Source organism: Alosa sapidissima, chromosome 15 (assembly GCF_018492685.1).
Source record: "Alosa sapidissima isolate fAloSap1 chromosome 15, fAloSap1.pri, whole genome shotgun sequence".
Lineage (NCBI taxonomy): Eukaryota > Metazoa > Chordata > Actinopteri > Clupeiformes > Clupeidae > Alosa > Alosa sapidissima.
Genome location: NC_055971.1, coordinates 23,987,953 through 24,012,952, shown reverse-complemented (window position 1 = coordinate 24,012,952; position 25,000 = coordinate 23,987,953). Strand labels below are relative to the sequence as shown.

The window sequence follows — 25,000 nt, the reverse complement described above, 5'->3', positions numbered from 1 at the left end:
TGCTTGCTCAGTGTAGTGCTGGTAGTGTGACCCTAGACATAAAGGCATACAGTATAGCCATAAGTGCTCTTGCTCAGTGTAGTGCTGGTAGTGTGACCCTAGACATAAAGGCATACAGTATAGCCATAAGTGTGCTTGCTCAGTGTAGTGCTTATCAGCTGGGAGCACCGTAAGCCCTTCCACCCCCCTGTTTAAAGGTCAAAGCTTAACAAGAAGTTGTGTGTCCGTGTGTGTGTGTGTGTGTCCGTGTGTCCGTGTGTGTGTGTGTGTGTGTGTGTGTGTGTTTCAGTTCACTCTGACAGGCCACTCACGTAAGGTGACCGCAGCAAAGTTCAGGTGCAGCCAACGGCAAGTGGTGACGGGCAGTGCTGACCGCACCGTGAAGGTGTGGGACCTGCAGCGAGCAGCATGTGAGTGTAACGCACACACGCACACGTAGATGTATGTATGTATGTATGTATATGTGTGTATATTTATGTATAGAGAAGTCATTTAGCCATACATTTTGTTCCTCGTGCAAATTCTCTAAGGATTTCCATTTCACATTGTCCATGTCCAATTCCGTTCTCTCCACTGCTCCCCATTCCTCTCTGACAGGCATCCAGACCATTGAGGTACTGTCCTACTGCAGTGATGTGGTCTGCTCGGAGTACTTCATCATCAGTGGGCACTATGACAACAAGGTCCGCTTCTGGGACAGCAGGTAACTCAGACACTCTAACAAGACCAATGGTGTCAACTGTCGCTCCAATAAGAATAGACATTTGAAACATACTGATGTGCCATACTATTTACCTAAATTCTGTAACATAGATTTATATTTATTCACTTGACACACCGTTTCTTCAAATGCAACTTGCAGACCATGTATACCTTTTATAAATCTGTATTCACTCTGAGTATCATTAGGGGCCTTGCCAGTTGAGCAAGGTCGGTTGATTAACATTTAAAGCTGAGATGAATCCTGAGTGTAACTGCCTTAAGGATGTGACAATCAGAGCATGTCGACGTCTCTAGATATTATGACAGAGCCTGTCAGAGAGTGAGCGTGTGTGTTGGTGTGTGTGTGGCCTTAGGACATTGTTATACAAGGTCAGGGACTCGGCATCTAGAGAACATGCCATCATCACACAGACTGAATTATAATCAGTGATCAAATAATGAAAAATGTATATCCCCAAACACAGCATTATCATCTGTGCTGTATATTGCTTCTCTGTGCTGTCATTCTCTTGGTAAAGACATCAGCTAAATGAAAAAATGTAATTGTTGGTTTCTGTCTGGAGGAAATTGACCCGTCTGGAATTTATGAATTTGTTTGGATATGATGACTGTGGAAGGAAACATTGTGGAAAGCAATATCTGCATCTACCTTCACTGTTCATAACGTTTTGTCCCAAACACATTCTGTGCCTACCCAGGCAGCAGGTGGTATATTTTATGACAGAACATGGTCTCGGGGACAATCCTTATTCGGTTGTTAAGTCCGACGTCACAGGCCCAACAGCTTTTTCGTCAAAAAACGCTTACTAGCACAGCCAGCCGTTTTTCACAACTTGTAAACTTTGTCACCATCACCTCCGTATTATTGAGAGTAAAACAAAATCGCTTAACTTTAACAGAGTAATTACTGTAGCTGTACATCCAGATGATACAATCAAAGGTAATGTCCAGGCTCCCGCAAAAAAATTGATTTTATTAGATTGAGGCAACAAGTGAGTAGTAGGATGACAATTTTCTTAAAGGCTACTCTGAATAGCAGAAAAAAATGTTTATTTTTGCTGTCTATGGAGAAAACGAGCGTCTCTGAAAGCCATTGGACCCGGAAAGAGATTTATTTTCCCATTTTGTATATATATATAACTAAATGGGTTCAGTACAGTGGAATTTGCACAATTACGTATTTGGCGCCACAAACAGGATTATCACTTTTACCGCCATCCTTTGGCAGGTGTCCAGTGCTCTCGCATCATATCCTGTCATGTCACGTTCCGTCACACGGTCGCCCTCACTCTTGCGAGCGTGTGAATAGTGTAGCCACGTCTTGTGTGGCTCTCTTGAACAGAGATGAATCACATCTCTCATCAAATCACACATCTTGAATTTCCCCTGGGGATCAATAAAGTATCTATCTATCTATCATCACGGTGAAGGCGAGGGCTATTTATTTATTTATTTATTTAATTATTTATTTATTATTTATTTCTTCTTTTCCTCCATTGCCGCCACCATAAGGGCCTCTCAAAGACAGAGAAAAATCACTGCCATGCATCTTTTAAAGATGCCCATTCACCATGGGCACATCATTTGTGTGTGCGTGTGTGTGTGTGTGTGTGTGTGTGTGTGTGTGTGTGTGTGTGTGTGTGTGTGTGTGTGTGTGTGTGTGTGTGAGTGTGAAAGGGACTGAGGGACAGAGAGTGTGAATTGGGAGATGGTGTGATGTGCAATATAGTCATGCTTATTTAAACATCAAAGGTAGCTGTGTTTGTGACCTGTTGCAAACTCATAAATATGTAATGTTCTCCATCCATAATACTTAACTGCCTTGTTGCCTAAAGTCTCTAGCCAGTTCACAATTCACACACTGACCTACCTTGTGCCAAGGATATGAGTTGTTCCGTGATTGCTCAGCTAAACTATGAGTATTCTGAAAATACCCCAATTTTCCTTGACAATAATTTGAAACTGTCAAAGGTAATCAGCATTCATTCATAACTGTTTCTTACATGTTTAATACAAATTAGACTTTGATTTTGACTCTTCATTCATTCAGCAGAATATTCTAATAGTGTTTTTGCACAACCTTTAGAGGCAACTTTCATCAGTCCAGAAGGATTGTGACTTGACAATGTGCATTTTAGCCGATTCCAGTCTGGTTATTTAGGTTTAACAGTGGAGTCTTCCGAGGAACCCACTTTAGTGCTAAAAGTGACCGATGTTGTGATCAGACACTGATGTTGATACCAGTTCACCTTGGCGGTTTTCTTTGGCTCTTTGTTTTCCAATTTGCACTATCCTTCTGTTCAGCCTGGAGTCAATTCTTCTTGCAGCCACATCCAGGGAGGTTGGCTGCAGTCCCATGCACCTTCAGCTTAAACTGTTTTCTTTGATTTCTTTGATTTCTTTGATTTCCACGTTCTTTTAGGTGCACACAATGATGCCAAACTTCAGAGTGACTACCTTTCTCCATTTAGATAGGCTGAATGACTGAATATATGATCAAATACATCTTTAATATCAATATTATGAAAGTGATGAAATAGTAATACATTTACAGTAGTACAATTTTAAACATTTAGTTTTTGCCATTTTAAACATCACTATAATTCAATATGTATCATCTTTTTTAGGGGTTCCAACAGAACTGTCCAGGCTATCTCTTTGTAACATAAATTGCAAATGATCTCTTTTCAGACTTTCTCTGCTTTACTCCATTGTATATCAAAGGCAGGCAGTTATACATACAAAAATCTTAAGGAAGAAATTAAGCTATCTTTCAGTAATCTGCAAAGATACTCAGAAATGTGCCAAATTCTGAGAGAGAGAGAGAGAGAGAGAGAGACTGTCTGTGTGTGTGTGTGTGTGTGTGAGAGTGCCTCTGTTTATTTGTGTGTGCTGATGTGTCTGTGTTGGATGATGAGTAGAGGACAGATGAAGAAGAAGAATGGCGTGCTTTCCTTCCCATCAGCCTCGGCTGTGTAAAATCAGTATAATTAAGCACAGCTGGGCCAGAGAGGCCTAGGGGGCCACACACACACTCACTCTTTCCTCACCCGGCCATGACCACAGCCTGGTGCGCTGACCTAAAAGCACTACATAGCCGCAGCTGTGTGTGTGTGTGTGTGTGTGTGTGTGTGTCTGTGTGTCTGTGTGTGTCTGTGTGTGTACATCTGATATGGAGGGTGACGATGACTATTTATACATCACAACAGTCATTTTCTGTTGAAAGTTCATGACAGTCGCTGTCAATAACGCAAATGCACAGACACAGTTTGTGTTGAGCTTGATTTCAGTTGTCAGTGAGTGTGTTTTTCATGTGTGTGCATGCAGTGTGATGTCAGACTGCAAACACATACACGTTTGTGTGTGTGTGTGTTTATTTGTTGAGAGTGATAGAGAGACTGGTAATAGCTCGGATATCTTATGTCTCATTAACCCTGGGGCAGTGATGGTTTTGATTGATAGCCCTGAAGTGATGTAGCTATAACAGGCGTGCTGCTTCTGCTGCTGTTGCTGCTGCTGTTGTTTCTGCTGCTGCTGCTGCGTATCCAATGGGGCAGATGTGGCTCGAATGTTGAAGACAACGGGGCAGCTGTGTTTTCCCTTCTCTTCCCAGACATCTCCAATCAGCTACACTTCGTGCTGTAGCTTTACTGTGGGAAGAGAGTCGACTACTGGGCCTAACCAAGAATATATTATTGACCCACCTCAGTGTGTGTGTTTGGGGTGCATGTGAGTTGGACAGTGTGGATGCAATTGTGTGGGGGATGTAGATGATAGGGTGTTAATGTGTGTATGTATGTGCAACATTTGTGTGCGTGCATAGGTTTGTGTGTGTGTGTGTGTGTGTGTGTGTGTGTGTGTGTGTGTGTGTGTTTGTGCCTTTGTACATCTGTTTATTGTCTGTGTGTTATTATTAGAGTGCACTGAGTGTGCACAATCTCTGTGTGCCCATGCATGCTATGTGCACATCTGTGAAAAAGACTGTTTGTGTGTGTGTGTGTGTGTGTGTATCTGTCTCTGTCTCTGTATGTGTGACTCACTGTCTGTGGGAATGCATGTGTTTGTATTTTTTAGGAGCTGAGACAGTAGGGTGTCTTTGAAGCATCCCTGCATGTCCATGAACAGACTCCCAACCTCTAGCCACACTCTGTGTCAAGTATGCTTGTGTGTAGTGTAACTGTATGTGTGTGTGTGTGTGTGTCTGAGAGTGAGAGTCATCTTTGGGTATGATATACTTTTGTGTGATCAATCACGTTTGGACAGATAAATATAAAATATAGCTGTTCACATATGCATGTGTGTGTTTGTTTGTTTGTTTGTTTGTTTGTGTGCATCACTGAACATGTGAAGCATCTTGTCTGTGATTGATTGAGTATATGTATGCCTCTGCCTGTCTATTTGTCTGTCTGTGTGTGTGTGTGTGTGTGTGTGGTTGTGACGGTCACATTACAAAGGAACACACACACACAATCCTCTCGTGTGTGTTTGTTTGTTTGTGTGCATCACTGAACATGTGAAGCATCTTGTCTGTGATTGATTGAGTATACGTGTGCCTCTGCCTGTCTGTTTGTCTGTCTGTGTGTGTGTGTGTGTGTGTGTGTGTGTGGTTGTGACGGTCACATTACAAAGGAATCCTCTCGTGTGTGTTTGTTTGTGTGCAACACTGAACATGTGATCCATCTTGTCTGTGATTGAGTGTACTTGTGCCTCTGTGTGTGTGTGTGCCTTTGTGTGTGTGTGTGGTTGTGACACTCACATTACGAAGGAACACACACACACACACACACACAATCCTCTCATGTTCAGGGATACGGGAACGTGTGTGTGTGTTGGGGGGGGGGGGGTGGGGGGGGTGTTATTTAGCCATCCTTGACACCCTTCATTCAGCCGACAACACTCCGCCACCCTGGATGGCGGCCCTGTGCGCCTCCTCCTCCTCCTCCTCATCCTCCCCGCGCTCTACGTTCCTCTCGTTTGCTCCCGCTCACCCTGTCGCCTAGCAACAGGCGGCCCACATAATTGTCTCTGCCCTGGTCCCTGGGTGATGGGGATTTTCTCTGTTTTGACATTACAGTTCCTCTTTTCTTTGTGCTCATTTGTGGAGCTGTTGGATCTTGAGAGAGAGAGAGAGAGAGATAGTGAGAGAGAGAGAGATACAGATTGTGTGTGTGTGTGTGTGTTGGGGTGTGATTTTATGTGTGTATGAGTGATTTATTATGTGTGTTCATGAGAGTGTGAGTATGGAAGTGTGTGTGTGTGTGTGTGTGTGTGTGTGTCCTTTGAATACGGATCAGATATGGGCGAACCCAAGGGTCGATGGTGTATGTTAAAGTGACACTGATCTGATGTGGTGTGCCTGAGCCTCCCTCTACTCCCAGCTGATCACTGGACTCGCTGAGAGAGAGCGTGCCGCGAAATCAATACGATTAATGCCACACACCCACACATCAGAGAGAGGGACACACACACACACCCACACCTACACCACACACACTCACTGATACACATAAACACACCAGCCCGGTGCTATTAGATGCCTTTAGATCTATCCAGGGAAATGCTTTCTTTTTTTTTTTCTTTCCTTGTTTCTGCCTGTCAGCCTGTCAGCCTGTCAGCCTGTCAGGTTTGTGTCAACAGTGTAGTTCAGAATGAAACACTTTAATTTGGTGAACCAGTCTATAAATCCAGAGTATAAATCAGGGCCTTGTCTAATCAAGCAGCTCGCTCACTCACTCGCTCTCACACACACACACACACACACACACACACACACACACACACACATACACATACACATACATTCATCGAAACCGAAAACTGACACATATTCACTGATTCTTTCTCTCTCATTGACAGACACACATACCCTTCTCTCTCTCACAAACAAACACACACACACACACACACACACACACACACACACACACACACACACACACACGCGCGCGCACATGTATCCTGCTTTGTGTTGAACCACACAGCTCAGCTCTGCACTCACCCGGACTCGAGCGTGATGCTGCCAATCAGGCAAAAACCCCCAGGGTGCTAGTTCTCTCACTAGCGCATCTCTTAAGGTGCCGGGAGGAAGGTTTACACACACACACACACACACACACACACACACACAGACCTCTTGTCTCACGTCTCCGTGTGGCTGTGTGCGTGTGGCAGGGCTGGGAGCTGTACTCAGGAGTTGCCCCTGCAGGGGAGGGTGACTTCTCTGGATCTGTGCCCAGACCACCGCCAGCTCCTCAGCTGCTCCAGGGACGAGATTCTGCAGGTGGTGGACCTCCGGATGAGTAACGCACGCATCTCCTTCAGGTACCCCACACACACACACACACACACACACACACACACACACACACACACACACACACACACACACACACACACACACACATATATATATGTGTGGGCGGTGGTAGTGTAGTGGTTAAGGAGCTGGGCTAGCGTGCAGTAGCCTGAAAGTTGTCGGTTCAATTCCCGGCTTCCACCGTTGTGCCCTTGAGCAAGGCACTTAACCCCAAGTTGCTCTGGGGACAATGTGATCCCTTGTAATATAGCTGACATATGTAAGTCACTTCGGTCAAGAAGTGTCTGCTAAATGTAATGTAATGTAATGTAATGTAATGTATGTGTGTGTGTGTATATATGTATGTATGTGTGTGTGTGTATACACTCACAGACACACACACACGTGCATACTGTACACACATACATTACCATACACACATACACGGACATGTTCACACACAGATGCAAGAACATTCTCACAAATACACATGCAACTACATTATCACCTCAAAACCCTGAGGCTACCTCACCTTGGTGCCCACTTAGAAAGGTTAAAGGTCATTGCCTCTAAGCTGATGGGCAAATTATAGTCCTTTACCCTCACACATGGCAAAACCAAACTGAATACTGAGTAACACAAACAAACCAAAATGCCATTCCTTCTAGGCATCTTAACAACTGGAAAATAGACACTGATATGCTATCGACATGCCCCATTAGCTATGCAAACATTTATATTGCGTTCTGTCATACTCTGTAATGCTGCTGTTTATATTTTCACGGTCAACACGCTGTGTAGCGGAGATTAGGGGGGCGTCCCATATTGTAACTCTACGGGTGTTGATGTGCTCTTCATGCTTAATCTCGCCTTTGTGAAATGAGAGTCTTTGTGAAATTTGTGATTTTCAAACACAATAGGTGGCTCTTTTATTTCTGTGATACTTCGTACTGTTAGAATGGGTTAGTAATTGAGGTTCTCATTGGCAGTAAAACTCATTTCTTTTTTTAGGGCGGAAGGCTTCAAATGTGGATGTGACAGCACAAAGGCTATCTTCAGGTGAGTGAGTGAATGAGTGAGCGGTCCCATCACAATGAATTGAATTACTTGACATTTCACATTTACAGTACGAGCAAATTCGGCCATATCCTGTCGTTATTCATCCTGACAGTCGATAGTGGTCATTATCTTATGTAGTGATAGGACTGTTATGGGTAATAAAGACAAAACATTGCTACACACTGGCCAGTGGTTGGCATGGTAACTTATGACAGGAAATGTCATTTGCCATGACACGGTCATGATATGGTTGGGTTAGTCTCATGAGGGAGTACTCAGGGTCATTTATCTTTTTATTCTTAGTGCTTTGCAGTTATGGTCATGTCTTCCTACAAGGGTCAAAAAGCTATATTTAGTACTCCATCACAAACCACACATACACAGTACCTATAAAAAGTATTCACCCCCTTGGATATTTCCCATTTTACTGCTTTTATAAATGGAATCTTGATGAATTCATCAATTTAAACGTACTAACAGCTCCTCTTTGATGTCAAAGTGAAACCAGATTTCTACAAAGTAATGTTAATTAATTAAAAATATATAATGCAAAATAAGTGATTGCATAAATATTCACCCTCTTCAATTCAGCATTGAGTAGATGCACCTTTGGCCGCAATTAAAGCATGGAGCCTGTGTGGATAGGTATTAACCAGTATTTTCGCCCCTTCCAAGTTTCAAGTTTCTTTATTTGTCACATGCATAGTCATAGACCTACACTGCCCTACTAAGACAAAGGACCTAACTTAAGTTAACTTTAAATTAATCTTAATGTCCTGACAATTGAGTAATAGGTATAATATTGTAATTTTCACATTTTGTAGTGTATACCTGTATTAATCAATCTACAAAAAAAATTGAACTCAAATTTGACCTTTGACCCTTTTTTGAAGTTACTGTATTCTGCCTTAGTGTTGTATACAAAATGACAATCGGTTTTAGAATCATCCCATTGTACCATCTTAATGTCTGCTGAAAAGTTTCAGTGAAAACATAGGAATTAAAATTTCTTGGGATTTTACTTGCAGTATTTGCATTATTACCATGAAATCAGGAATACATTTTGATGATGTGTGTAGGTCTTTTCAAAATTATGATTAAACACTGTAGTCTAGGCCTATACATTTTCCTGGATAGAATGGAAACTTGCAAATGCAGATGATAAAACAAAGTTCTCCCACACAAATTAGGTAGATTAGGATGTGATTGGTTGCCTTTATTTGGTCATTTTATATTACTGCAATTTAAAGCTGCCTGCTTTGCGACTAGCTTTAATTTCCCCACTAACCCGCAGCCACACTAAACTTTAAGATTGCATTGATAGAATTGACCGCCTGTAACAACTTGGGAGTTTTGACTAGCTGGCAGCAAGTTTTAAAAACTTGTGGCAGATTTAATGGATTTGCTTTCTCGTCAATTGTTTGGTATGGATTTTAACCAGGGTTCAACAAAAGGTAGGCTCTAAATTACTACATTCCTGCTGCTGGTGTGTGTGTCTATCTTTAATGCACCAGCATATGTCATTCCTTGATCTTGGCATTTAGGCTAGGCTACGTTTCAAAGCCATCAATCTAACAAAAAGCAAGCACTGCAAAACATGTAGGCTACTGTATACACTTTATTGAAGTTAGTGTGTGTCTGAGGTGATTTAATTGAATAATGCATACTGTAGCCTAGACATAACTCCAGCCGGCAATACAACTTCACGTTGATGGTCGGTCAGAAGGCAGCTTGCTGTAACTTTGCACCGTAACTTCAATCCAGTGTTTAGTAGCAGCGTGAAAGGAAGGCATAAAGCCGTATCTGATGTTACGGCCTTCTGCCACAGTTTCCCCTTGGCTTTTTGAAGTTACGGCAAAAACATAATCTTATTTCTCCCAGAAAACAACCGAATTGAAACTTGATGTTTGTCTACATGATAAAACGTATGTTTATTGTCCTAATAATGACAAAAACTAATTTTCGCCAAAATCGAAGTTACAACCTTTTGCCTTAGTGCGGCAGTACAACAGGCAGTGAAATAAACTCCTGACTCCACTCCAACTGTGCCAGTCCTGTGTGACTCCACTTCCCAAAAATTCTCCAACGGAAAGTTCCCAGATGAATATGCCAAGCAAATGCAAAGCAATCCATCTGGTTATGATGCTACCACCACCATGCTTCAAATTAGGGATGGCATCATTTTTGGTGATGTGCAGTGTTTGGTGTCTGCCAAAAATAGCTTCTAGGCTGATAGCCAAAAAGCTCAATTTTGGTCTCATAAGACCAACAAACCTTCTTCTATTTGACCTCGTCTCCCACATGCTTTTTGGCGAACTTTAGTCAAGACTTAATAAGAGCTTTGCCACTCACCGATAAAGCTTTGACTGGTAAAGAACTCGGGCAAAAGTAGTTGTATGCATAGTTTCTCCCATGTCAGCTGCTGACCTCTTTAGAGTTGTCATAGTTGCCTTGGTGGCCTCCCCCACCATTTATTCTTTTTGAATGGTCACTCAGTTAGTGGTGACAGCCTGCTCTAGGCAGATTTGCACATTTGCCATATTTCTTACATTCCTTAATGATGGATTTCACTGAATCCTGGGATCCATCCCCTTACTTATGCTTGTCAATAACCTTTTCTTTGAGTTGTTTGTAGTGTTCTTTTGTCTTCATGGCAGAATTATAGCCAGGAATATTGATTGACCAGTGAGTGGACCTTCTAGACACAGGTGTCTTTATTACTATACTATACACATTCACTGCACTCAGGCAATCCCCATTTCACTAATTGTGAGACCATTAGCACCAATTGGCTGGACCGCTACTTTGTAGACATTTGGTTTCACTTTGACATTAAATAGGGAATTTTTCTCAATTATTGTAAAAACGTAGCCTGGAAATCCAGACCCTGGAAATCTAGAAAGATTTAGGGTCTGGCCATGACTAATGTAATGGCCCAACTGGAGGGGTGGCACCAAGCATGCATTTGAAAATCTCACTGCACATAATTGGATAACACTAAGACCCATGTTTACTGACTTATTCCGGACCTTGACGCAATTGGAAAATACTTCGACCAATGTTTACTGACTGATTCTGGGCTTCACGTTGCAGCGCTGTCGTCATCTGTTTAACTCGCCTCTGGCCCGCCTATATCAGATACACCGATGTGATTTGGTACCCCACGATAGAAGGGACATAAGTAGTGAGCATTATTACTCATTGCCAGAGTGACTCACTGAGCAAATTCAAATTGTTCTCCCGCAAAAGAACCCTGGATTTCCAGGGTAGTAAAAAAGGCCAAATTAAATTGATTCCATTTATTAAAGCAATAAAAGGGGAAATATCCAAGGCGGTGCATACTTTTTATTAGCACTGTATGTGGTTATGTTTAAAATGTAGTACAGTATAAGAATTGGTTAACTGTTGGTATGTAACATTTGAGTATTTAAATTCAGACAGTATGTGCTGAAGTAAAATCATTATGAAGTGGGTGCGATGATTGATTATTTAACAGAATGATTGTGAAGGATTTGATGGTAAGGGAGAATGGCAAACCATTCCAGTCTGCCTCTGTGAAATGCTTCTCCTAATCATCCCTCTCAGGATGTCAGAATGGGAACTCATCTCATTACCTACAGGCTATCATCCTCTCTATCTCTCTTTCTTTCTTTCTCTCTCTTTCTTTCTCTCCCTTTCTTTCTCTCTCTCTCTCTCTCTGTCTCTCTCTCTCTCTCTCTCTCTCTCTCTCTCTCTCTCTCTCTCTCTCTCTCTCTCTCTCTCTCTCTGGTTGGGGTTAGATAAGCACATTGCTGAGTTTTTAATGAAACGTAAAAGCAGGCAGGAGCTGGACTGGAGCTCCAGGGGGGGCTTGAATGGGACACAGTGAGGGTGGCATTGGGAGACATGAGGTCCTGTGTCCCTACAGTAAGGGTGGAGTTTAGCTGGGGTACGTTTCTGTTTTTCTGGAGCTTGTGTCTGATGTGTTCCACACTGACAAGTACACTCCACTGGCATTTCTGCCCTGGATATCTAACCTTGTTTTTTTTGTTTGTTTGTTCTGTTGTTCTTTGTTTTGTTTTTTCCCTTTGTGTTTTTTTGTTGTTGTTGTCATTTTCTTTTTCTTTTTTCCTCTCCATACCATTCCCTGTTATGTGTTGTCTTAAAAAGCCTACCCCAGTATTCCTACCCGGAATGACCCATTCCGTTGAGTGCGTGATGGCAGTGGTGATGCGCTATTCTCAGGCATAATCAGCATCCATCGCATGTCCCTGAAACATACAGTGACTCTTCAGTGTTGAACATACAGTAGCTTGTAGCACACGGTGTCCAGCTTTGTTACACTGAGGCAGAGCACAGTGCTTGATTGGGCATGAAATGCATGATTCGGACAGTGCCACATATTTTCTGTAAGAGAGCTGATAGAAGAAAGAAAGACAGAAAGACAGAAAGAAAGAAAGAAAGAAAGAAAGAAAGAGAATCATTTGAATCCGGTAACAGTGATGGCAGTGTTGAGAGTAGAATGGCTTTGCACAGTTGGAGTGCTATGTGTGCAATAACTCTTCTGTTCTGTGTGTCCCAGCCTGGGTTGGCACAAAGCTTTTGTTGGTGTTTACATGAAACAGTCTCTCTTATGTCAACGGTAGCATAATTCTCTCTCTCGTTGTTACTAGTAGTTGATGTGAGAGAGAGACCAGACAAATTACTTTGATCTGCTTCTGCTGCTCATTGCTTTCACTTCAGTCTGAATCTAGACACAGGAAGCCCTCTGTGGTGTGGTGTTTTATTCAGACTGTTCACTGGAGGGTACCATGGCATCGGTGAAACTGCTTGTCCAATATGTTTGTTTGTTTGTTGGTTGGTTGGTTGGTTGGTTTGTTTATCAATCATTACTTCAAAAATAGCTTTGTGTTGGGTTGTCTGGTTCCTGTCTGCATGTCTTACAGGCCACAGAGAAACACAGAAAGAGGACTCGTGTCATTAGTGTTGATTTGCTCTCCCTAGTCCTCTGTGGCATTTCTTTATATGACATACATTTCTTTGAGACATACATATGACATGCATTTTCTTATATGATATACATATGACTTGCATTTTCTTATGACATGCATTTCTTTATATGACACATTTCTTTATGACATACATAACATGCATTTTGTTTTATGACATGCAGATATGTCTGTGAAAGTGATGGAGAGAAAAAAATAAATGGGGGGGGTATTACTGAAAATGTTTGAAAAATGCTTAGGAGATCTAAAGAAATACGTTGGTGGAATCTGAGACCTCAGTTAAGAGAGAGAGAGAGATAGAGAGCAAGATCATAGGCAAAAAGGAACATGGTGGATTATTTTTTTTCTAGTGCGTCACACACTTTCTAGATCCCCCACCACGGCATACACTCAGTTGTTGCCATGGCAACAGCGGGCAGCCAGAATGCCATTTCTTTCCCTCACATTTTTTTTTTTTTTTTTTTAAACCAACATTGGCCTGTAGCTACAGAGAGCTGAGAGGAAGGATGGGAAGTAATGAAAAGAGAGGGAAGGATAGAGAAGTCGAAAGAAGGAAGACAAGAGAAGATGGCAAGCCACCTAACCTTTTCACCGATCACCTACCCAATCTGCTCCCCTGACCCCCTCCAGACGGACACCCCAGCGCTCAATCTGCTCCACAGGACACCCGACTCGTGTCCAAATCACTGAGCTCATCGGTCCCCAGCTCCTGGGTTTCAGCACTGAGGAGCCTCGGTCTACAACTCCGATGAAGATCAGAGCGCTCTCGTCAGCAGTGTAGTGTAGTGTGGATGCGTACTGTGTGTGTATGATTTCACTGAAATCAGCAGGGATGGAGGGATGAGCTCCTGACAGCAGTTCAGGGAGCAGTTCCATATTCACATAGATACCCTGAACTATAAGTCTGAAAGCTCTGCATTTAGAACTTAGGCCTGATGTGAACGTGTACTCATTTCTGTACAACAAAATCAAATGAGTGTGAACAAACAATATAATATACAGTATCTATACAATATACAGTATCTATCTTCATAGTATCTATATAATATAATAATTGCCTGCTACCACTGTTGGTCAGTGTGATGCCCTCCTAATAGTAATGGCACTCCACTCTGAATCATAGGCCTAATTGGGATTTCATCAGCAAGTGTTTACAAGGGCATCAAGTTCCCCTTTGCTTTTACAGGGTGTTTGGTGCTGCCAAATCTGTGAAGCACTCTTATAATAGAGTTTCTCTCTCTGTCTCTCTCTCTCTCTCTCTCTCTCTCTCTCTCTCTCTCTCTCTCTCTCTCTCTCTCTCTCTCTCTCTCTCTCTCTCTCTCTCGCTGTCTCTCTCTCTCTTTATCCCTCTTTTTGTTACATCTCTCTTTCTTTCTCCCCTCCTTTCTGTAGCCCTGACGGCAGCTATCTGGCTGCAGGCTCTGCCGACGGAGCCGTCTACATCTGGAACGTTCACACCGGAAACCTGGAGAAGCGCCTGCCAGACATGCACAGGTGAGATTGCCCACACTGCCCTGCAGTCATCTGAAAGCTGGGAGATGTGTGGCATCACTGAATCAGCGACTGTCATCCTCTCCACTGCCGTTGCTGAAACTTCTGATATAGTACTTGCTGTGAAGCAAGGCAAGAGCTAGATCTCCACGGGATTCCCAGTTACACCCAGTTTCTGGTTTTGTGTTGAATCAGGGCGCGACGCATCCATCACTGCACCTCCTCAAAATTGTAGCATTTCCGTCATTTCTGACGCAGACTAAAAAGACTGTGATTGATCAACTCGCTCTGTGTGTTGATAGCCGGTTACAGTGAATTTTCAGGTACGGTGTAGAGGCAACGAATCAATTCAACACAGAACCATAAACCAGCCAACAGGGGCAAGTGCCACCCTTCACCTCTCCCATCTGCTTATTACTGATGTACTGTAGTACTAACTACTGATACTACTACTATCTACTACCACTAGGGGCTCTTCCCCCCTCCTCCCACTTCCCTCTCTTCTCTTCTCTATCGCCTCTTCTACCACTTCTCCGACGACGACTAGTACTTAATTTGTAGGCGCTCCTGTCCTCTAGTACTACCGGTAGTACTTTCAGAAGCAGTGGCAAACTGTAGTTTAAAATATTTGAATGTTAAAATACTTAAATGTTAACAGCCTAGATGATATTCTATTGCTGTAAGTCACGTTGGACAAATGTGTCCGCCAAATGAATAAATGTAAATGTACTACTGCATACCTAACGGTATGTATTTTTCAAATGTATACAGGCTTAGATAACACGTGACACCCAGCTGGTCTGGTGTGGGTCCATCTTTCCAGACAAATGCAGCCCTTTGTCCAGAGAGTTGCAAAATCTTCTCTTTTGTGTGGCGTCAACCACCTGGATGTGCTAATTAGTGTTTTTTTATGAACTAGAACTAATCGCACAGCTAATGAGAGAATCCCCAAGACGTGAGGTCGACGGAGGTGCCTTTATTGCCACTCAAACTGGTGCGATTATTCTCTGCGAAGCTAAAAGCACGTGGCGTTTACCTCATGTGGCACTGCCTGGGTGAGGTGAGGGAACAGGCAGGCACATACTGTAGGCACAGGGCACACTAGGAAACAAACAGATGCAGGACAGCAAGGAAGGATGACGACAACCCTGTGTGTCTCACTCTTTCTTACACACACACACACACACACACACACACAGACACTCGCGCACTCACACACACACACACACACACACACACACAGACACTCGCGCACTCACACACACACACACACACACACTCACACACACACAGACACTCGCGCACTCACACACACACACTCTCACACACACACACACACACACACACACACACAGCCCAAGGAAGTCTGTGTATGTGTGTGTGTGTGCTTGTTTTTGTTTGTGTTTTATGTGTGTGTGTGCGTGTTTGTGTGGGTGTGCGCACCCAAGGAAGTACCTTAGTGAAAGCTAAGATGGAGAGGAACAGTGCAGTTTATTATTATCATATTGTTTCATGAGGTAATATATCACTTTGCAACACATAAAATCGTGACACATTGCATTGTAAATCCCCATACAGACTGCAAGCGACTAGTGACCTGAAACATGCACAACAAAGTTGAAATAACTGTTGAGGTGGCAAGTGATGGACAATGGAAGTGTGGGTGGTGGTAGCATAGTGGTTTAGGAGCTTGTAGGTTCTATTTCTGGCTCCCACCGTTGTGACCTTATCACGGAGTTTCTACGCGGACAATGTAACAATGGATATATTTGACGTGTAAAAAAAAAGATGGAAAAAATTAATAAATGCCAATGTAATGGACGACAAGCATCCGTTTCATCCTGCCTTCAGCGCTGACCGCTTGGGTTGTATGTGCTTGTGTCGGCTGACTTGCTGAGTGAACCCCCAAGTCTCACATTTGTATAATACAATTGCTGGGATTACTCATTCAAAGATTTTGTACCAGATTCTAATGGGGATTTGTATTTTAAGGAGATTCTTTTCGATCTTATAAAGAGCTCTACGTATGTGCTTTGTCTTTCAGTGAACTCACTGCTAGGCCAGCGTTTCCTGAGGCACTTTTTCAGGCCAAGATTAATCACAACATGGAGAATTCCCCAGTGCTGTGTAAAAATAAGTGTTTGGTTCCCTATGATCTTGATTTCTTTTGGGAGACTACTATCTTGGTATTTGCCAAATGAACTGTGAGGGCCCAGTTCTGATAGTAATGCTCAAGCAGCTCAGACCCCCCTTCTCTCTTACTCTCCTTATATCTTTGTTTTGGCCAATTTCAGTATGATTACTCTGTTTGGACTGTAGAAGTCAAGCAGTTCCAGATCCTCAATCTCGCTCTTTCTCTCTTTCTTCTTACTTCTCTCTATCCTCTCTTCCTTCCTCTCTCTCTCTCTCTCTCTCTCTCTCTCTCTCTCTCTCTCTCTCTCTCTCTCTCTCTCTGTCCCTCTCCCTCACTCTGACCTCTTTCCTTCTTTTCTCTTCCCTCTCTTGCCCTCCTCCTTTCACTCTGTCTCTTCCCCTCCTCCTTTCTCTTCCCCTCCTCCTTTCCCCCTCTGTCTCTTGCCCTCCTCCTTTCTTTCTTTGTCTCTTGCCCTCCTTTCTCTTCCCTCTCTTCCCCTCCTTTCCCCCTCTGTCTCTTGCCCTCCTCCTTTCTCTTCCCTCTCTCCCCTCCTTTCCCCCTCTGTCTCTCCTCTGCGCCCTGTCCTAGCTCCGTGCTCCTGGGGAGAGCCGGCTGGGCCTCTGCTCAGGCCATTAGCTCTCATCTGCGCAGTGTGCTGTCCGTCCGCCGGGAGAGGAGAGGAGGGAGGCAGGGAGGGCCGCTCAGCAGGCTCCGGCTCAGTTTGGTCCCTCATGCCAAGCTCTCTGTGTGTGTGTGTGTGTGTGTGTGTGTGTGTGTGTGTGTGTGTGTGTGTGTGTGTGTGTGTGTGTGTGTGTGTGTGTGTGTGTGTGTGTGTGTGTGTGTGTGTGTGTGTGTGTGAGAGAGCGAGAGAGAAAGTTTGTGTGTGTGTGAGAGAGAGAGTTTGTGCGAGTGAGAGAGTTTGTGTTGGGCTAGATCAGCACTCTCTCCAAATCCAGAGTGAGCTGATGATGGGGTGGGACCTGGTCCTGAGCTTATGTGCTCAGATCTGTTCATCTCCCTCATGTTGATAGTGTGCCATGTGTGTTTGTGAGATTTAACTCGGTGTGTTTGTCTATTTGTGTGTCTTTATGAGGTCTAAGTTGGTGTGTGTGTCTGTGTTTGTGAGGTTTAACTTGATGTGTTTGTCTGTGTGTGTGTGTGTGTGTGTGTGTGTGTGTGTGTGTGTGTGTGTTTTCCTCTGTCCCCCTCCAGTTCCTCCATCAATGCGGTGGCGTGGTCGCTAACAGGGGAGTTTGTGGTGAGTGTGGACAAGAGCCGACGCGCCGTCCTGTGGAGCGACATCTGAGCGCCTCGGAGACTGCGTGGATGGGGGGGGGGGGGGGGGGGGGGGGGGGGGGCGGGGGTACTGTGTTCATTTTCACATCACCATGACAACGCACCTTTGGAAGGACGAGGGAAATGAAACAAGCTCTGTCGTTCCCGTGGGGATACAGAGACAAATGAGTGGCAAAACCCTGCTGTCCCACTGACTCAAGCTTTGGTCCCCAAGGGCTTAGAAAGCACATTGATTGTGGAGGTTTGGTTGGTTGACTACAGCTTGGCTTGGGGAAACAAAACAGTCCATTTTGAAATTCTTTCGAACACTATGACAATACAGATGGACATTGTTTTTTAAGAGTCTGAGCAGCAATACGTTTTGCTGTGTTTGTTTTTTTCTCGCCAGAAGTGTTCTGTGTTCATACCAATAGGAGCAGGTCACTCTGTGAACTTCAGTATGCATAAAAGGCACTGACCACTTGGACAGACGCCCTCTCTCTCCCCCCCCCCCCTCCCTCCCTCCCTCTCTCTCTCTCTCTCTCACTTTCTCTCTCTCTCTCTCTCTCTCTCTCTCTCTCTCTCTCTCTCTCTCTCTCTCTCGTTTCCCTCTGGGGTCACTGCTAAGTAGAACACTTCCTCACTTCCTGGGAATGTGTGATGTCATAGTGAACAGAGGGAGGAACAGGGGGGAGTAGTTTTACATAAAAGAAAACCATGGATACAAAAAAAATACCATAATGCAAAAGTGGGAAAAACAAGGGCTAAACTGCTTCCCGCAGCAATGGATCTGTATACAAAATGACATGTTGTTTGACATAATTTTTAGTACATCAAATCAATGTGGTATCAACCCACAGTGCATTTGAAGTTGCATCACTCGCGCCACTTTATGCTCATGGGGGGGTGGGGTGGGGATTCACCCCTGTGAGGTTTTAATTGTTGCCATTTTGTGAAGAACAAAGAAGGGAAAAATGACAAATGACAAAAAAGGATTACATTGAACTGGAAATTGGGAGCAATTTTTATGTCTTAATAAAGAATACATGTGTTTGTGTGTCTGGCGTTGCATGACTGGATCTTTATAAACTTTATTTTATATGTGCTTCTGAAATACTGCCAAGGTTTTTTGTGTCTTTCTTCATAAGAGACAAAGGAGATTTGTGTTGACCGTTCTACAAGAAGTGATGATGTAAAATGGTGCACTTGTTCAGTGCTATCTGCCTCCGCCTCTTTATCTCCCTAATAGACTTTCTCTCTCTCTCTCTCTCTCCCTTAATAGACTTTCTCTCTTTCTCTGTCTCTTCCCTCTGCCATTAGAAGAAATCTTGTCTGTTTTTCGGATCCCCCCCTTAGATAACCGCTGTCTCCGGCCCTGTTTTGGCACCAATCCGGCGTGTAAGCGCCACGTCAAAAGGGTAGCCGGATCCCTCGCCGAGTCGGCTCGTCTCAGCTGCCGTGGCATTTACATTTAAAAAGGGCCCTGCTTCCTCTTAATCAGCCCACAGGACTTTGAACCGCACTCAGTGACATGGCCCCAGGGCAGAAGCCGAGGTCTGCATGGCCTCTGTGTGCATAATTTACCCACCCCCTCGCAAGCGTGTGCTCATCTCCATGTTAACTGGAGTTAAGAGCAGAACTAGTGTGTGTGTATGTCTCTGTGTATGACCTTGTGTTTCTTTCTTTTCTCTTTCTCTCTCTCTCTCTCTCTCTCTCTTTATATATCGAAGTGCCCGCGTGGATTGTAGAAGATGTAGGTCACTTGCAGTGTTTTGTTCAGTACGCAAATCACAAAAAAGAAGTGAAATTGTCAACAGAAAAGATGGTTTGATGTGTCTGTCCGTGTACGAGTGTCCTTCCCGGGTCAAGCTGGTGTTCTTTAGTGTCTTGTCTTGGCATAATCTTCCTAATAGAGGATACTAGGAGGAAGAGCATTTGGCTTGTTATATTTCTTATCTTGTTAGATATCGATGTACAACAATTTATTGCCATTAGTTGCTGCTGCCTGTTTTCAGGAAATCTTTTTTTTTCACTCCAGACATATATCTATGTAATGCATGAACGTATGGAAGTTTTAAGGATGGAGGCGTTATATCTGTGGGCATCCTGCAGCTGACAGAAGACTGGATCATAGGCAGACATACAGGGATTTGCATTCAGGGAGGAAGGAAAGGTCATGAAGTACAAATAAACATTAAATATAGATGCTTTACCCAGTGTGCAGGCCTTGGCTATTTGGACCATGCTGATGTATCGTTTTGAAGTGAAGTTTGGGTGAAGAAATCAGCAGAGGGGTATTGCACAAAACCTAGATAAGGGATTAAGCTGGGATTGTTTGGTTATCCTGAATGAATTTAGCCTTGACTTCTGCACCTAGCCTGGTCCCGACCAGGCTAACAGCCAAGCTAAGTTAATTCTAATGATAATTATGTTGTCTTATTGGTTCAGCTAGGTGTCATTCAAATCAGATCTCCGTGCTAATTTTTAAGGAGCTTAATTCCATTTTTATACTATCTGCTAAATGTATTTCCTCGCAAAACAAACCGGATTGTCTGCCTACTATCATATGGCTATTATTGTAATTGTGATAGCCTTATAATTATGAACATAGGCCTAGGTAGGCTAGCCTACTCGTTGTTTGCTTCTTTTGTTGATAGACGTTTGATGAATAGCCTACTGTAGTTGATTGGAAGTGGAGGGGCAAGTTTTCGAAGGTGTTTTCAATTATAATATAAAGGTAGACTATATCATACTACAGTATGTGCATCTTTGCAGTGGCAAGCGCTTTTTTAATGACGTTGCGTGTCGAGACAATGAAGCACTCACACGTGGTTGCATACGTAAATTTGCATTCAGTTGGTCTACCACGCCTACTCCTGCTGTTTTACAGAAATAGCCACGATTTCCCATTCCAAAAAGGACAACTTTACTTCATTGTTAGTCTGTATCAAAAGCGGCTGTTCACTTTGTGTGAATGACTATTTTCTGCGTCTTTTTTATTCCAACCGTGAGTTCTTTGGGGCAGAAACGAGAACGCGCACACATCCTGGATTACTTACACCTGGTTTGACATAGTCGCTCCTATTCATCCTGGATTGGCATTTGTGAAACGAGTTGAGCTAGGATGACCAGACAACGCTATGTCAAACCTCGCTTTATCACTTATCTTGGATGTCTTAATTCTGCCTTTGTGAAATACCCCTCAGATGTTTCAGACTGCCATAACAACGTTATTTGCAAATGTCATCAGTCAGATATGAATTATTACTGAAAAACATGTACAGCATTCAAAATACATCTTGTAAGAAATGTCCTCAAAAGTGTCTTTTCAGAAAACAAGTCTTTCTGTTAAATGTAAAATCAATTGTGATGTGTTTACTGACAACACTGTTGGTGTCCACAAGCTTGTTATTGAACAGTGCCTCTTGGTTATTTTTTAAAAATTTGAAGTGAGGGGGTCTGTTTACTTGAAATTGTCTACATGTTATTCTTAATTAATTTGTTGCTAGCTGTGTGTCGTAAAATGTGTTTTGTCTCTTTTTTAATGTAAAAGGAAAAATATTAAGGGCAATACAGTATAAAAAACCTGTTATTACGTTGTAACTAATTACAGCTCATCAGCTGACTTTCATTGTTTAACGGATTTGATTCCTCTGCTGAAATAACCTTACCTGTACCCAAGCTATACTTATGTACATACAGAGTAGGCCTACTGTTGTGTTAGTAATGACTGGTGTAGTAAAGATTATTATCTCCTTAATAATGTGTAGATGTGACCCTATCTTTGTTTGTTTGCTTTACATACAGGTGTAAACTGTGCAATTGAAATGCCTGCCTATGAGGCAGCATTACTTTCTGTGATAATGTAATATTGCCATGATTTACCCAAAATGATTTTTTATATGTAATTACTAGTGTTGTCGTAGGTTTTTTTCTTCTTAAAAAGCCAACTTTTTTGTCATCAAAGGATGTAATGCCTTTCACTCATTTGAATTTCCAGTAAATAAAACAAAATATGTTGGATTTGTTCATTCAGTCTTCCTTCTTCTCATCGTTATTCTACAGAAGAATCTCGGTGGGGTTTAATCCCTCGTGGGTCACGTAAAGACCCAAAAGGTCATCAGACTCTTAAACTGCTCTAACCCTGATCTGGTGCACGTCGACGCACAAGCCCATCCTCCCTGTCTGTTAAGAGAAACAACTCCGAGACTGTTTTTCCGGCTCATAAGTAGCAATGAGGTTTCCTCAACAGTAGAATGGCCTCGGGCCATAGACATCAGTGAAGCATGCAATCCCCCAGTCATCTACAATCCTCGCTTCCCTACCGTCTACGCTGTGAATCACACCCAAGACGTTGCTAACAGTGATGTCAACACCTCAGCTCCACAGCCTTCTGTCTCAACCCTAAATCAGGGCAGTTTGGGGAAATTTCACTCTACAAGCTGCTGAGGCATTTCCTTCATTTTCTTTTGAAACAGATGAAGACACACAACTGTGTTTGCCAAATGTATTACTGCTCTAACTTGGCTTGTTTTTAGTGATGCATTTTTGTATATAGATACAGCTGGAACTGCTAAACATGAGCAATGTAAATTGGCACTTCTCTGCTCTCTGTCTTCAGGGCAGTGGGATGCTGCTGGGAGCATATGAAATCCTCTTCAGATGTCTTTAGAGGTATTTAGCTGTATGGGGTAGGCAAATATGTTGCTATGTCTGAGAAGATCTAGCAGTCTCAAAGGGATCCACATCCTCTCAAAGATTTAGTGAGAGGGAACAGAGAGGGAGGGAGAGAGAGAGCAGGGTGAAAGATAAAGGAGTGAGAGAGAGAAAGAAAGAAGGAGGGAGGGGAATAAGGGAGGGAGGCAGTGAGCGAGAGAGGGAATTGGAGGGTTAGTGAGAGGCAGGCACTGCGCGTGGTTACTCAGACGGAAAGGCTCTCACAGCAGAGAGGATAGGAGAAGAGAAGAGGGAGCATTCCCTTTGGGATTCCTAGGCATCAGCTGCCTGCTCCGACCTGGATCATCCGTCCTGAAGAAAATCGCCACGGCTCATCCAAGAGACTTTTCTAGCCCACAACACATCTGGCCGTTCAGGAGACTGAGACTCAGGATCACCTGCCTGTCTGTGGTGGATCCTCTCTATCCCCCTCTCTCCTCTTCTTTATCTCTGTCTCCTTCCCTCGATCACTCCCTTCTTTTTTTTGCGGGTGTGAGAGGTGGTTGGTTGGTCAGTGCATCGTCGTGGGAGATGTTCTTCTGATCACGTCCGGCGGCGGTAGCAGCAGCAGGACCGAGTGAGAGAGAGCCGTGCAGCGCTGCGCTGGGCGCCTCACGAGGCGGGAAGAGTCAGCCAGCGCCGTGACAGAGAGATCCTCTTGCTCTCCCCTCTCTCTCTCCCTCTCTCTCTCTTTCCCTTTCTCTCTCCCACTCGTTTTCTCTGCTTCTCTCAGCCACACTCCCAACACTCAGCACTGCACAGCCTGTCTGCCAGTTCGCATCAGCGTGCTGCTCTCTCTGTCTCTCTCTCTCTCTCTCTTACTCTTTTACTCTCTCTGGCGTTTTCTGCTCTGGTGTTTTCTTTCTTTCTTTGCTCTGCCTAGTCTGTTTTTCTCTCTTTCCCTCCCTCCTCGCACTGCTCATCTGTTCTCTCTCTCTCTATCTCTATCTCTCTCTCTCGTTCTGCTCTTCCCCCTCTAGCTGTGTGAGTGATAAACGCCTCTCAGGCTCTCTCTCTCACACACACACACACACACACACACACACACACGGCACAGACAGATCTTCGCGATGGGAGATAAAGGCACACGGTAAGCATGCAATTCAGTAGCTCTCTGTTTAGTGGTGGGAGACAAGGTCGGGGGGGGGGAGGCTGTCAGGCTGAAGAGGGTTGTGTGTGTGTGTGTGGGTGGGGGGGGGGATTTGTTTGTTGAAACGGCTGTCATGTCTTTTTGTCTATATCTGATTTTGCCTTGGTGATGCAAGAGGGTTTACGCTCTTGAGAAACAGACTTTCTGGTCCCCTTGCTCGACTTGGAAAGAAGATGAGTTGTTGGGTTTGGCTTATGTGTTGTCTTCCTCTCTTTCCCTCTGTGTGTGTGTGTGTGTGTGTGTGTGTGTGTGTGTGTGTGTGTGTGTGTGCGCATCCGTGATCATATTGATGATCGTATTATCCCAAAGGTTACAAATGAGATGTGTGAGTCACAGAGCCATCTGTACTCTTTCTCTCCCTCCTCCTCCTCTTCTCCTCTTTCTGCCAGAGAGTAATATCATTACAGCACCATATTACAGTCAGATACATGAATCTATGTGATGCCTGTCTGTGTAAGTGTGTATCTCTGTGTGTGAAAGGTTAACATTTATATGTATGTGTGTGTGTGTGTGTGTGTGTGCGTGAAGGCCTGTGGGAGACTAAGTGCCTGGAAGGGAATGCGAGTAGCGTGTGTTTGCCTGCACAGTGTGTGTTTAAGTGTGGTGGCTGTGTGGGTGTGTGTTCAGGGAGCTCAGACAGTTCGCTGCACGCCCCCTCTGCCCGGCTGGGGTCGAGAGGTGGGAGGGTGTAGTGCTGAACTCGCTCTGACGTTTAACAGAACTGACACGATGCAAAACCCCTCTGGCTCGCACTACACCTGGTCCCAAACACACACACACACACACACAAACACACCCATCAGTTGCATCATACACACACACACACACACACATACTACCGCAGCTGAGCCACCTCTTCTTTGCCTTAGGGTGACGAGCATTGAGGGCAGTCATACCTCAGCATTCATTAGGAATGTCAAGCCAATTAAATTATCCAATTAAGTTACCTGCTTACCCGTCTGTTTCTGTCTTTACCCCCCCCCCCCCCCCCCCACCACACACACACACACACACACACACACACAAACAACGTGCCCTCCAGGATCAATACCATTTGATCCCCTCCTCCTCTCACCTTCTGTTATTATAATCGCAGCACTCATCTGTCATGTTGTTCTGAGTGTGATATGATCTCTTTGGATGCCTGACTGGGCCTGAATGGCTTTCCT

At 43.9% G+C, this 25,000-nt stretch overlaps 2 protein-coding genes across 4 annotated transcripts in view; both read left to right on the top strand.

Annotated features, from left to right (window-relative positions):
- LOC121683865 (protein Atg16l2-like) overlaps nt 1-19,026 on the top strand; it is a 37,263-nt gene extending 18,237 nt beyond the window's left edge. For all 3 annotated transcript variants that reach the window (XM_042063709.1, XM_042063708.1, XM_042063710.1), the window contains exons 13-18: nt 290-410; nt 598-703; nt 6,895-7,044; nt 8,030-8,077; nt 14,458-14,559; nt 17,903-19,026. In XM_042063709.1, the coding sequence (XP_041919643.1) occupies nt 290-410; nt 598-703; nt 6,895-7,044; nt 8,030-8,077; nt 14,458-14,559; nt 17,903-17,996 (621 nt within the window). In that variant the 3' untranslated portion in view covers nt 17,997-19,026. The remainder of the gene's footprint in view (nt 1-289; nt 411-597; nt 704-6,894; nt 7,045-8,029; nt 8,078-14,457; nt 14,560-17,902) is intronic.
- Nucleotides 19,027-22,866: 3,840 nt separating this feature from the next.
- The window catches only part of arrb1 (arrestin, beta 1), a 35,849-nt gene continuing 33,715 nt past the window's right edge, over nt 22,867-25,000 (top strand). Inside the window, exon 1 of the mRNA XM_042063210.1 lies at nt 22,867-23,771. Within this exon, the coding sequence (XP_041919144.1) occupies nt 23,752-23,771 (20 nt within the window). The 5' untranslated portion in view covers nt 22,867-23,751. The remainder of the gene's footprint in view (nt 23,772-25,000) is intronic.